The sequence below is a fragment of the Myotis davidii genome, unplaced genomic scaffold, assembly GCF_000327345.1.
Source record: "Myotis davidii unplaced genomic scaffold, ASM32734v1 scaffold698, whole genome shotgun sequence".
In the NCBI taxonomy this organism is placed as follows: Eukaryota; Metazoa; Chordata; class Mammalia; order Chiroptera; family Vespertilionidae; genus Myotis; species Myotis davidii.
The window spans coordinates 940,428-952,318 of NW_006290032.1; the positions used below are offsets into that span (position 1 = coordinate 940,428).

The following is an 11,891-nucleotide window of genomic DNA, read 5'->3' on the forward strand; positions in this document are numbered from 1 at the left end:
CACTATTATTATTATTATTATATTTTTTACCCTCATTCAAGGATATGATTTTATTGACTTTAGAGAGAGAGGAAGGGAGAGGGAGAGAGAGATAGAAACATCAATGAGAGAGACACATCTGTCAGCTGCCTCCTGCACACTCCCTACTGGGGATCGAGCCTGCACCCCGGGCACGGGCCCTGACTGGGAATTGAACCCCCAAACCTCTTGGTCCCTGGGACGATGCTCAACCCCTGAGCCACACTAGCTGGGCTGTGTTTATGTTCTTGACGAAACGGAACCCTGTATAAAAGCCTGGCTGCTGATGCCCACAGCTGGGCGGGTTGCTACCATAACTACGAGTAGGCGAGGAGAGACTCGCCGGGAAGGAGCTGGGCAGCATTTGTGCTTTATCTTTCCGGAGCCTCCCGCAGCCTCGGACGCTGCTCGTGGCCCACAGAGTCTGTCAGGTTTTCTTCAACGCGGCAGCCGCTGCCAACGCCGTGGGCCCGAGTGATCCCTGACCCTCACCGCCGTCCGCTCCCGTCCTCGCCTTCTTCTGAGATCCATCTGAGAAGGCGTGGCTTTGGTTCATGTGAAACATTTGCAACTTCACCTCCCGTCTGAAGGAGCCACATAAACCATGCACCTCCCAGAATGCAATGGGAGTCTCTTACTCTCCTTTATTTTACTTAGATGCTCGACAGCGAGCTGTTTCGATGACACATCTGAAGATTTCTAAATGTACATGAATGGCAGCAACGGTCACAGAACCGCGTGAACTCTCTAGCCTGTTCTGGCGAATTCTGTCATTTCGTAAGAGTGGCCCAGAAACGGACCTCTGTGCTGCTTTTCAAACAAGAACCGTCAGGCTCTGCCAACGTTTCCTGTGTCTGTAGATGTTTTGCCTCCTCCACAGCGACGTGGTCCCTGAAACACAGTTCTATGTCCCCTTTCTAATGTTCATCGATCCCCCCAAACCAGCACCGTGTTTCACGCTGAACAAACACTCAGTATTTAGAATCCTCATGGTGCCCCAATCATATGCCATTCACTCCTCAGCAAATAAATAGTGTCCCTGATATAAAAACAAAACAAAACACAATTAGCTAGCCCGAAGAAAACCTCACAGTGTTAACGATACACATTCGTCATGAAAACAACACTTTTGTCTAAAGCAGGAGAAAGAGTAGAGCGTGGGAGCATTGCTTCGTTTTTCATGTCAGCTGTCGGCACCCTTCTTTACGTTGCTGCTTTTTCTGGTTCTTGTGCCATGAATTATAGATATCGCATAAGCAAACGTGCATGAAACAGGAGCGGTTTACTCCCGATGATTTATCAACGTCACAGGCGTGTGGGACACGCTGCTTTGCCTTTGTTCAGCAAGGACAGGGTGTGACTGTAGGCGCCTTATTAAGGACTAGAGGCCTGGTGCATGGAATTCGTGCACAGGTAAGGCCCCTAAGCCTGGCCGGGGATCAGTGCCAATCGGAGCCTTTGGGCTGCGGCCGGGACCTTCCTTCATTCTGTGCTGACCCCTGGTGGTCGGTGCACATCATAGAGGGCGATTGAACTCCCGGTCTCCAGTCAAACTGGACAATTTGCATATTAGGCTTTTATATATATAGACGTCTGTACCTATTCATCGGCCTCTCGGGTTATCACCTCACACAGGTGGCCAGGCTGCTTACTGGGAGTGTGAGACTCCCACCTTGTTAACCTGCTGAGAGCGGCTTCAGAATGGGCTGGGCTCACGGTCACGGTTGTCTCCACGCGCCTGTGAAACACATCCCCGCGAGCCAGACCCACAGGGACCCTCCACGGCTCCGGGAGGAAACCTTGTCCTCTGCTCCTTGCTTTCTTTTGAGCAGCAGCCTAACCTCACGCTTGGGGATGCTCAGTGGACACGTGTTGGGTGGATCCCGCCGCCCAGACTGAGACACGCAGCAGGCATCCTGGAGGAGAGCGCAGCACAGGGCGGAGGAGAGGGGAGAGGACGCTGTCTGTCCCGCAGGGCTTTCTCCTGAGTGATGCTGTACTCTCTGCAGCTGAGCTCCTACCCCCGATCGGCACTCATAGCCTCCCTGCCCGCCCCCTGATTCCCCCCACGCCCTCCCGTGTTACCTGCCAGAGCGGGTCCCTCTGCTCCGGGAAGAGCTCAAAGTACTTGCGGGCCAGCTGCAGGGGCGGCAGCGTCTGCAGGCGCAGGTTGGTCCAGCTCTGCACGAAGTTGGCCAGGTTCACGAAGGTGTAGGACCCCAGGCGGTCGTTGCCGTAGTTGGACAGGTGGGTCATGAAGATGCTGATCTGGAAGAGGAACGAGAATGAGTGGACAGAGCATGTGCAAAAGCTCAAGTGGCAGAGGAGCCCCAGGCAGTGCCTCCCCCACGGGGATTTCCTGAGAAGCAGAGCCATCATGTTAGTTGGTGCGATGGACTGAGCCCTATCCCCCCGCAATTCGTATGTTGAAACTGTGACCCCAATGTGACTGCATTGAGAGATAAGGCCATGAGGGAGGGAACAAAGGTTAAAGGAGGTCATCAGGGCGGGGCCCTAACTGACAGGTGTGGTGGGCTCGCTCTCTGTCTCTCCATCTCTCTCACCCCCATCAGTGCACAGGGAGGAGCCCAGTGAGGACACAGCCGGACGTCAGCTGTCTGCGGCCAGGAGGAGAGGCCTCATGGGGTGGGAGGAGAGGAGAGGGAGATGGGGGAAAAGGTACATAAGTAATACTTTCAACAATAAAGATTTATTTTAAAAAAAACAGAGAGAAAGAGAAAGTGGACTGGGTGGGCGGGGCCTCTATCAGGGACTCCAGCCTCCAGAGCCAGGAGCTGGGAGACAACAGAGCCAGTGGTACCAGGTTGGGGCAGCTCCTGTAGACACATGCGGGTGGAAAGCCACACGGGGGATTTCTACTTCAAAGTCACTCTCACAGTCACTCTGAAAACTAAGATGGGCCCAGCTGGTGTGGCTCAGTGGTTGAGCGCCAACCTATGAACCAGGAGGTCACGGTTCGATTCCTGGTCAGGGCACATGCCTGGTTTGTGGACTCGATCCCCAGTGTGGGGTGTGCAGGAGGCAGCCGGTCCATGATTCTCTCTCATCATTGATGTTTCTCTCTCTCTCTCGCTTCCTCTCTGAAGTCAATACAAATGTATTAAAAAAAATGAAGAATGCAGTTGGGCCAGCACCCTTACCGGTCACAGGATGTGTGGCACCACTTTCCACATCAGTGTTCCCTGTCGTGGAACCAGGGCCCAAACCCAAGGGTCTGAGACCTGCCAGACGAGTGAGCAGAAAGCAGAGGCCCTGGGCTCTGAGACGGATGCTCGCCCAGCCTTCTCCTGCGGGAGGCACCACAAGGCCCAGGGAGACCGCCTCTTCTGGGCTAATGAGGGATTGTTATCACCATAAAGAAACTGAGTGTTTGCACAAAGCCGACTGCATTTAGCCCCAAACCCTTCCACATCCATTAGCCCTCTCCCGCGGGTCTGACCTCACACCAACTCTAAAGGCACTGTCTTTGGTCCTGGGCTTCTGTGGGCCCGAGACGAGGGTGGAGAGGAGTCTAGGTCGGTACAGCCGAGAGGACATCAGACACTGGTGTGGACCTGGACATAATCCAGTCTACAACCCGCCGGGGCACAGAACGCTGACAAAGGCGGATTCTGTGAGGCCAAAAAACAACAACAAGCACACAAACACCAAAAACTCAAGCACGGAGGGACCTGGAGAGTATTGTGCTAAGTGACATAAGCCCGTCTGAGAAAGACAAGTATGACGGGATCTCACTCCTACGTGGAATCTAAGTAACAAAATAGACGGATGAACAGGACACAGACAATAGGGTGGTGAAGGCCTGAGACGGGAGGCGGGGTGGGCTGGAGGGGGTCAATGGGGGGAAGGAGGCATCTGTAATACTCTCAACAATAAAGACAAAACAACAAAACAAAATAAAAGCCCACAGAACCTGAATCCAGAGAACTGCGCAGTCCTGACCTACGTGGCCAGGTGGCTGAGGCAACTCACAAACGGCAGCTCGCCTTCTACCGTCAGCGGCGCGGGCCCTCGCTCCTCAGCCCGAGTTGCCTTTACTGCGTGTTGTGAAGGCCCATCTGTTACTTATTATCTAGATCCACAAGTATTTCAGAGCAGCTCCCATTATAACTAGGTACTTTATCAACTTCATTAGAAAAGCAAAAGTAAGATAATGTCACCAGTAATAACCTTAGAGCAAATATAACCTGTGACTGTAACCGGGAAATAGCACCGCAAGCCAGTGCGGAGGTGGAGGTCGGGTTGGGGGCCGGTTTCTGCAGGGACCCTTCCTGCCTCTGGGTAAGGGCCCATGTTCTTGGTGTGTGCATGTGGGTCACCATGGATGTGGGCTTTTTGGAAATACACATGGGTTTTTGGTCACCATTGAGATGGGCTGTCTTTGCGGCCTGGCAGGCATGGCTAGCTGTCAGTCATGGTCATGCACGCGGGAGCATGGTCCCCAGACCCAGCATGCCATGGGGCAATGCCGATGCCCAAAGGGGACTCCCTTTGCTTTACAAACATAAAGCACAGGCTCCTCCCACACGCCCTGGTGGGTCCTGGTACACGTTAAAGGCATCGGGTACCCGAATGCCCTTTTATTTTGTTTTATTGTTTAAAATATATTTTATTGATTTTTTTACAGAGAGGAAAGGAGAGGGATAGAGAGTTAGAAACATCGATGGGAGAGAAACATTGATCAGCTGCCTCCTGCATACCTCCCACCGGGGATGTGCTCACAACCAAGGTACATGCCCTTGACTGGAATCGAACCCGGGACCTTTCAGTCCGCAGGCTGAGGCTCTATCCACTGAGCCAAACCGGTCAGGGCCGAGTGCCCTTTTAACCGTGGAAACCCCCACCCCCATTCTACGGGATGATGAAGGCCTTGGGGTTGGAGAGGCTGTTAAAATGGCTGCACATACTCCTCCCGGCGGGAGGCGGGGAGCAGAGGTTTAAAACAATAACTAGAATAATAACTAAAAGGTACACTGCGCTGAGCACGTGGGGGCATGAATCTAAGGGGTGAAATGATGAAACCCTCACAGCATCCAACAGGTAGCTATGTCCCCGGCCGCTCTCATGGGTGGGAAACTGAGGCACAGCTAGGTGACCTGTCCAGTCCCCCGTCTGGTCACGACAGGGCAGGACTTAAAACCGGGCAGCAGGAGTCCCGAATCCGACATGTGAGATGCCTGACAACTCCCCCCAACCAGCTCAAAGAGTTTACAGCCGTCATTGTATTCCTTTCTCCTTTTTATAAAAATGAACGTATTTGTAGATCTCTGTCTACAGAAGAAAATGCACAATCCCCGTAAGGGTCATCTCGGGGACTAGAGGAGGTTTCACACTTTCCTCCTGAGTTGGGAGGACGGAGGAGACGTGACTGTCGGAGTCTCACACGAGAGCTTCCGGGACAATGAGCCAGTGTTTGGGAGGAACATTGCGGAGAGACTGCAAATGCATCTCGGAGGCAGGCTCACGCCATCGCCCCTTCAGCCCCTCTGTTCCCGGGGGCTGCACGCAAAGCTTTTTATCTTAAAGGTCAACAGAGAAAGGCCCTTTGAGAACATAGCCTTCCCATAGCGCCGTAGATGGAAATTTAAATTAAATGTCCCGATGCCAGTCGCCACGCTGTCCTTCCGTGAGATTCGCCTGGAGCCGCTGAGCAGACTCGGGGCACCTGTCTCCAAGCTGTGCATGGACCAATGTCTATCTGTCTGTCTGTCTGTCTGTCCGACTCTCTCAGGAAGAGCTCGCTCGGCAGGACTAAATTCCGGGTTTTCCAGAACATACCGTGGTGTCAGGAGTCGATGACCATGTAGTTGCTGTTGTTCTCATGAGCACTTTATAATCCGCACAGAGAATACCCGCTGATCCCAGCACCCCTGCACGCACCTCACGTCACGACTGTGAGGAAGAAGTAAGGCCGTGCGAGCGGGGGCTCGGGTGAGAGCTCCTCACGACTGGGTGATCCTGGGAACCGGCTGCAGCGGACACCCGAGTCACAGAGTGAAGTCCCAGGACGCCACCACCTGCCTCTGGGGCTGTGATTTCAAGGTGGAGATTTAAGGCACTGAGAATCTCCCAAATCTGACAAAAGTATGAATAAAACTACCACCAGGAGAGAATGCAAAGTGTGTATCCCATGGGCAGATGTGCATTATGTTTCATTGGGGTCAACACAAGGCTTTTAAAGGCTTCCCGGCCACTCCTTCCAAGTCATTCACCCAGAGTCTCCTCAGGCAGGAGCCGGGTTCTGAGGGCCATGTAGTCCGAGGGCAGGCCCGGAAGCCCACCATGGCTGCCCCGTGGGTCTCAGAGGACCTGTGCATCCCATTCTAATCTCCCTTGGCTGAGAATAGACTTGGGCACAGTGGCCATGACGGGGGCCAGCCCTGCTGTATGGGCACCGTGACATGTTTCTTTGTCTTTGTGATTTGCCTGCTTCCCTGTGTTTGCTTCTATGTCTTAGGTAGAGCTGTATGTCTCCTGGAATTGGTAGAGTGGCCTTGTGTAGTGGGTGTCCTGTAGGGCCCAGTGGCTCAGCCTCCCCAGTCACCTGAGCTGGGTGCTCTAGGTGTGGCCCTTTGTGGGCTGTGTGCACAGTCTTGTTGTAGTTGAGTCTTAAGTGCTGTTGGTGTCACTGGTAGGAATTGACCCCCAGGCCAATTGGCTGTGAGAACTTCCAGGCCAATTGGCTGCGAGGACCAGCTGTGACTACAGTGAAAGAGCAGGAGACACCCCTATGGAGCGGGACTTGATTCAGCGGGGCTTTGATGCTCACTGAGTCTTCCCCTTGAGTGTGCCACTGGTGGATGTGGTAGGGTTGTAATCTGGAGTGAGCTAAAGCTGTCCTCTAGGTGCACTGGCTCTGGGGCCTACCGGGAGGTGCAAAGTCAGCCACTGCCCTGCCTGGGCCATCTGTCAGGAGCTATAGAGAGATCTGCAGATGGTTGCTACTTGTGTTGGGCTTGGAAGTTCCCAGGAAGGCCGAGCTGTGAAGGCAGGCTGCTGCTGGTGCCGGACCTGGGACCTCTTATTGAGAGGCATGAAGGCCAGTTTCTTCTTGTTTGAGGGATTTTAGCCAAGTCTGAAGCCTGAGCCAGGACAGGCCATTCATATGGAAAAGCTGCTGCCAACAGGTGTAAGCTAGGTTGATGGAGACTCAAATATGGCTGCCAGTCAGCTCTATAGTGGGGGAGGTTTCAGCAGAGGAACAGTGGTCTCTGCTAGCACTTTAGTCAGGGAGAAAGTGCCCTCGAGTTCTGGCCCCATTGCCAGACAACCCAGTTTTTGCTGGTATGTCCCTGGATCCCCCCAAGCTTCTGTCCCAGATCTGGAGTCCTGAGGGAGTGAAGCTGAGTAAGTCCATGTGCTGGCCCTTTAAGAGGAACTGCCTGGGACTCCAGCAGCCTCTGTGTCACTCAGCCACAATCCCCACTGGTCTTTACAGCCTGAAGTTACTGGGGCTTTTCTTCTCAGCACTGGAACCCTGATCTGGGGGTCTGGTATGGGGCTGGGACCTCTTGCTCCTCAGGGTTGGCCTCTGCAGCCGATATCCTTCCCGACTGAAAAAATGCCACACATGGGTGCATGACCAGCTTGTTCTGTGCCTCCACGCCTCCTACCGGTCTCCCTGTGTTTTCTTCTTTATTTCTCTGGTTGTCTGGCCTCCATTCAGCCAGATTTCAGGTGGTTCTGAATGACGGTGGTTCTGTATTTTGCTTGCAATTTTGACGTGGTGGTGGGAGGTGGCGAGCACTGTTTACCTACGGTGCCATCTTGGTTCTCTCTCCTATTTACTTTGAATCTTATCCTCAGAGCACCATCTAGAACAGTTGTCCCTGTGTGATGTGGGTGCCACTGTTCACAGGTGCAGCTCACAGGGCCTGGAATTACTGCAGCCCAGAGAGACGGCCGTTCAGACACGAGCTTGTATCTCTCCTGTGACCAAAACCGGCAGGGGCATCGTGTTCAGTGGAGGAGTTCCGGAATGAGACGTCAGGGCTAATACCAGCAGGCCACTGCAGCGGCCACCCAAGGGTCCCGAGCTCTCTACCATCACACAGGCTGGGCTGCCCCTGGTCCAAGTCTCTACCTCTGTCCCTCCCTCGACCCTTGGCCCTCAGCTCTGTTATCACCAGACAGGAAACAAGTCTGAATCCTTCCTCCTTTTGTTGTAGAAACAGAAAACCAAACGCAAAGGCTCCAGAGTTCATTCTTCATGAGACACCTAGGGCGTTCTTTCTGAATGCCAGATGAAAGACGCGTGTCCCAGATGTGGGAAGATGGTTACCTGTGGAGTAAACTTATGTCATGCTGCGTCTATAGTCCCAAGAGAAAGAGGTTTTTGAATATAGTAATGTGTAAATTATGACAATAGGGAATTAAGTAAACATGACTGAACTCTACAGAGAATCCTGAAACATGGGTAGAAGTAGTGTCATGGTGGGAAATGGGGCAGGGTTATATAAACACTAGAGGCCCGGTGCACGAAATTCGGTCATGAAGTGGGGCGGTTCCCCTCAGCCCAGCCTGTACCCTCTCCAATCTGGGACCCCTTGGGGGAATGTCTGACTGCCAGTTTAGGCCCGATCCCACAGGAATCAGGCCTAAACCGGCAGTCGGACATCCCTCTTACAATCCGGGATCACTGGCTCCCAACCACTCGCCTGCCTGCCTGCCTGATTGCTCCTAACCATTTCTGCCTGCCAGCCTGATCACCCCCTAACCACTCCCCTGCCAGCCTGATTGACGCCTAACTGCTCCCCTGCCAGCCCTATCACCCACAACTGCCCTCTCTGCCTCGGCCCCCCACTACCATGGCTTTGTCCGGAAGGAGGTCAGGCGTCCAGAAGATGGCCAGTTGACCCGGTCTAGTTAGCATACTACCCTTTTATTAGTATAAATGGGTGGGCAGGCATCTTCCCCCATCTTGAGGTGCAAGTTGTACATTAACTGTTTTATATAGATGTCCCTTTGCCTCTCTGGTGATGTTGCCAACATACAGGAGAAAGGAAAGAGGGGGAAATAAAGGTCTCATTTCCTGCAGCATCCAATGGGGTTAATGTAGCTCCGACTGCAGGTGCAGGGCAGCTTCCTCCTCCTGTGCCCTCAAGGTCATGGTCAAGGGCGTGGTGTTAACAGCCAGAACCAGAAAGCCCAACACAAGGCCTTACACTGCACTTTGAAATCACGTTTTAGAGCCGACCTTTTTACTTAAAGTACGCGGCAGTATTTTCATGTAGTGCCTTTAAAAATCAAATCATTTACGGAGTAGTCAGACGTGTGGTTCATAGGAAACAGGCATCATTATCACCAATTCCGACAGAAACACTAGCTCCGCAGAGCGAGCAGGGAGGCACCCGTGGTCAGGCCGCTGGGCTGCCCCGGCTCTGGCCCCAGCATGTGTCATGACGAGCATTAAGAATGAGCAGCTGGTTTCCATTCTATCTTCTGTGGCCCTGCCCGCTTGCCCCTGTTCCAACGGAGGCCTCTGTGTTTAAAAATATGTCCATGAGCTTGCTAAATTATTGATTGGGCTTTTAGTTCTCATAAAATGTGGGGATAAATGGAATACAGTGAGGGCGCCCATGATGGCCCACCATGGCAACCATCCAGATGACCTTCCGGACAAAGTCAGGGCTGCCAGGGCTGGCCAAGGCTGCGAGGGCCAGCCGATGCTGCAAGGGGCTGTGAGAGCTGGCCAAGGCAGCTGGAACTGTGAGGGCTGAGCCCCTTGCACAAATTTCGTGCATCGGGCCTCTAGTCAACAATAAAAAATATATTAAAACATGAAAAAAAAAATAGCCTTGGACTCACTGATGCCTGGAGATGCCACAGGCCTTTCCCACGCCCCCCACCACATTCTCCAAATTCCTTCACTTCCCCCAGGCACTGACTCATTCCTTCCTTTCTATCTGGAGTTGGCTTTGACCTTTAAACCAAAACTCTTTTGAAAGCCACTAAGAACTTCTAGTTGGAAAATCCGAGGTCCTCACCTGGTGGTGACCAGTCCTGTGTGACTAAGTTGACTTTCTTCTGACCTTGAAAGCCCAGTCCACCTGTTCCTTCTCTCTCGCCAACTCCTTCCCGCCTTGCTCCCTAAGTCCTGGGCACTCTGGGCCTTTGCATGTCTCTATCTGCTCCATTGTGTGTGACTCTCTGGGCCATTGCGTGTCTCTCTCTGGTCTATTGCATGTGTCTCTCTGGGCCGTTGCATGTCTCTCTGGGCCATTGCATGTCTCTCTGGGGTGTTGTGTGTGTCTCTCTGGGCTGTTGAGAGTGTCTCTCTGGTCCGTTGCGTGTCTCTCTCTGGGCCATGGGTGTCTCTCTCTGGTCTGTCGCATGTGTCTCTCTGGGCCGTTGCATGTCTCTCTGGGCCATTGCGTGTCTCTCTCTGGTCTATTGCATGTGTCTCTCTGGGCCTTTGCATGTCTCTATCTGCTCCATTGCATGTGTTTCTCTGGGCTGTGCGTGTGTCTCTCTGGGCCATTGCGTGTCTCTCTCTGAGCTGTGTGCCCTCCTCTTTCTACTTCTGCCACGTTTGCCATTGGAGGTGCTGAGCTCTCCCCATGACTGTCTCTAGATCACTTCACAGGCTTCTCAACTCAGTTTTCTCTCCAAACCAGCTCTCCCTTACCATCCGCCTGGACACTATGTCTTGGACTCCCTGTCTCCCTGGTTCTCCCTGCCTGTCAGTCACAGGCCTGCCGTTCAGCTATAGCACTTTTCCTGCTACAGTCCTGTCTTTCGTTTGCATGTCCATCGTTCTAACGTAGCCTTTCTGTCTCCTTAGTTTTATGATAGGAAGCTCCTGGCTGGTCTCACTTCCACCTTTTCTCCTGTGAAAAATAATATACATGCAACTACTTCAAAATGGCACTGACTGCCCGGCTGGTGTGGCTCAGTGGTTGGGTGCCATCCTATGAACTAAGAGGTCGCTTCTGGTCAGGCCACATGCGCAGGTTGCGGGCTCGATCCCCAGTAGGGGGCGTGCAGGAGGCAGCTGGTCGATGTCTTGCAAATGTTTCTCTCTCCTCCCTTTCTCTCTATTTATAATCAATAAAAACATATTAAAAATGGTGCTGGAGCTGCCAACCCAGAGGAACTGCCTTCTCCTCAAACTTCTGAAGGTTAAAACTGGGCAGGATAACCCATGGACGGGGCCAAGGGCGGCCCTGCACCCCAACACGGATTTGTTCGGACTCCCACTGCCTTCACAGCATCAGCTTCACAGGCGTCCCTTCCTACGAGGATTAACACCAACACAGCACTGCCTCCCGGTGAGGCCATCGGTCCGTCCCTCTCTCCCAAACCCCTGCACCCCCTCCTACTGATCGGAACCCTGGACTTCTGCCCAAATCCGGGGTCCCCAGGGGCTAGACTTCTGGATCAAAAAGAAACGCTTGCTGCCTCTCGCTTTTGGGTTTTTGTTTTAGATGAAAATCAGCCCATCATTCACTCAGCACCAAGCACCACGTGACTCTCCACTGAGCATCCCTGCCTTCCTCCCCCGGAAATGCCGCTGCCACCAGGACCTGCAGAGCAACGCGGACGCCCACCCTGAGGCCAGGTGGGCGCTGACATCACCGCAGTCCTCAGCAGGCACCCCTCTCCACTCCGTCCCACGCACCCCGCCTGTGCTCACTGGCTCGGTGTCACCACCCTTTCTCCAGCTCGCCTCCCAGCAGTCCCTCCCTTTACCTGCTCCACCTGCTGACACCACACAGACTGTCTGCAGTTTTTGTCATTTTAAGGAGCCGCATGACATTGCCATGTTGCAGGCCCCACATGGTTGGGTCCAGGCACCTCTACCTGGTGCCACCTAACATGTCCCCTCTTAGATTAGAGCAGTGGTTCTCACC

General features: G+C 53.3%; 1 protein-coding gene across 1 annotated transcript in view; it reads right to left on the reverse strand.

Moving 5' to 3' along the window:
• Window positions 1-11,891, reverse strand: part of LOC102768739 (bifunctional heparan sulfate N-deacetylase/N-sulfotransferase 4) — a 145,663-nt gene that overhangs the window by 29,141 nt on the left and 104,631 nt on the right. Inside the window, exons 8-9 of the mRNA XM_015563373.1 lie at window positions 2,104-2,285; window positions 1,860-1,934 (exon numbers count right to left, since the gene is read on the reverse strand). Of these exons, the coding sequence (XP_015418859.1) occupies window positions 1,860-1,934; window positions 2,104-2,285 (257 nt within the window). The remainder of the gene's footprint in view (window positions 1-1,859; window positions 1,935-2,103; window positions 2,286-11,891) is intronic.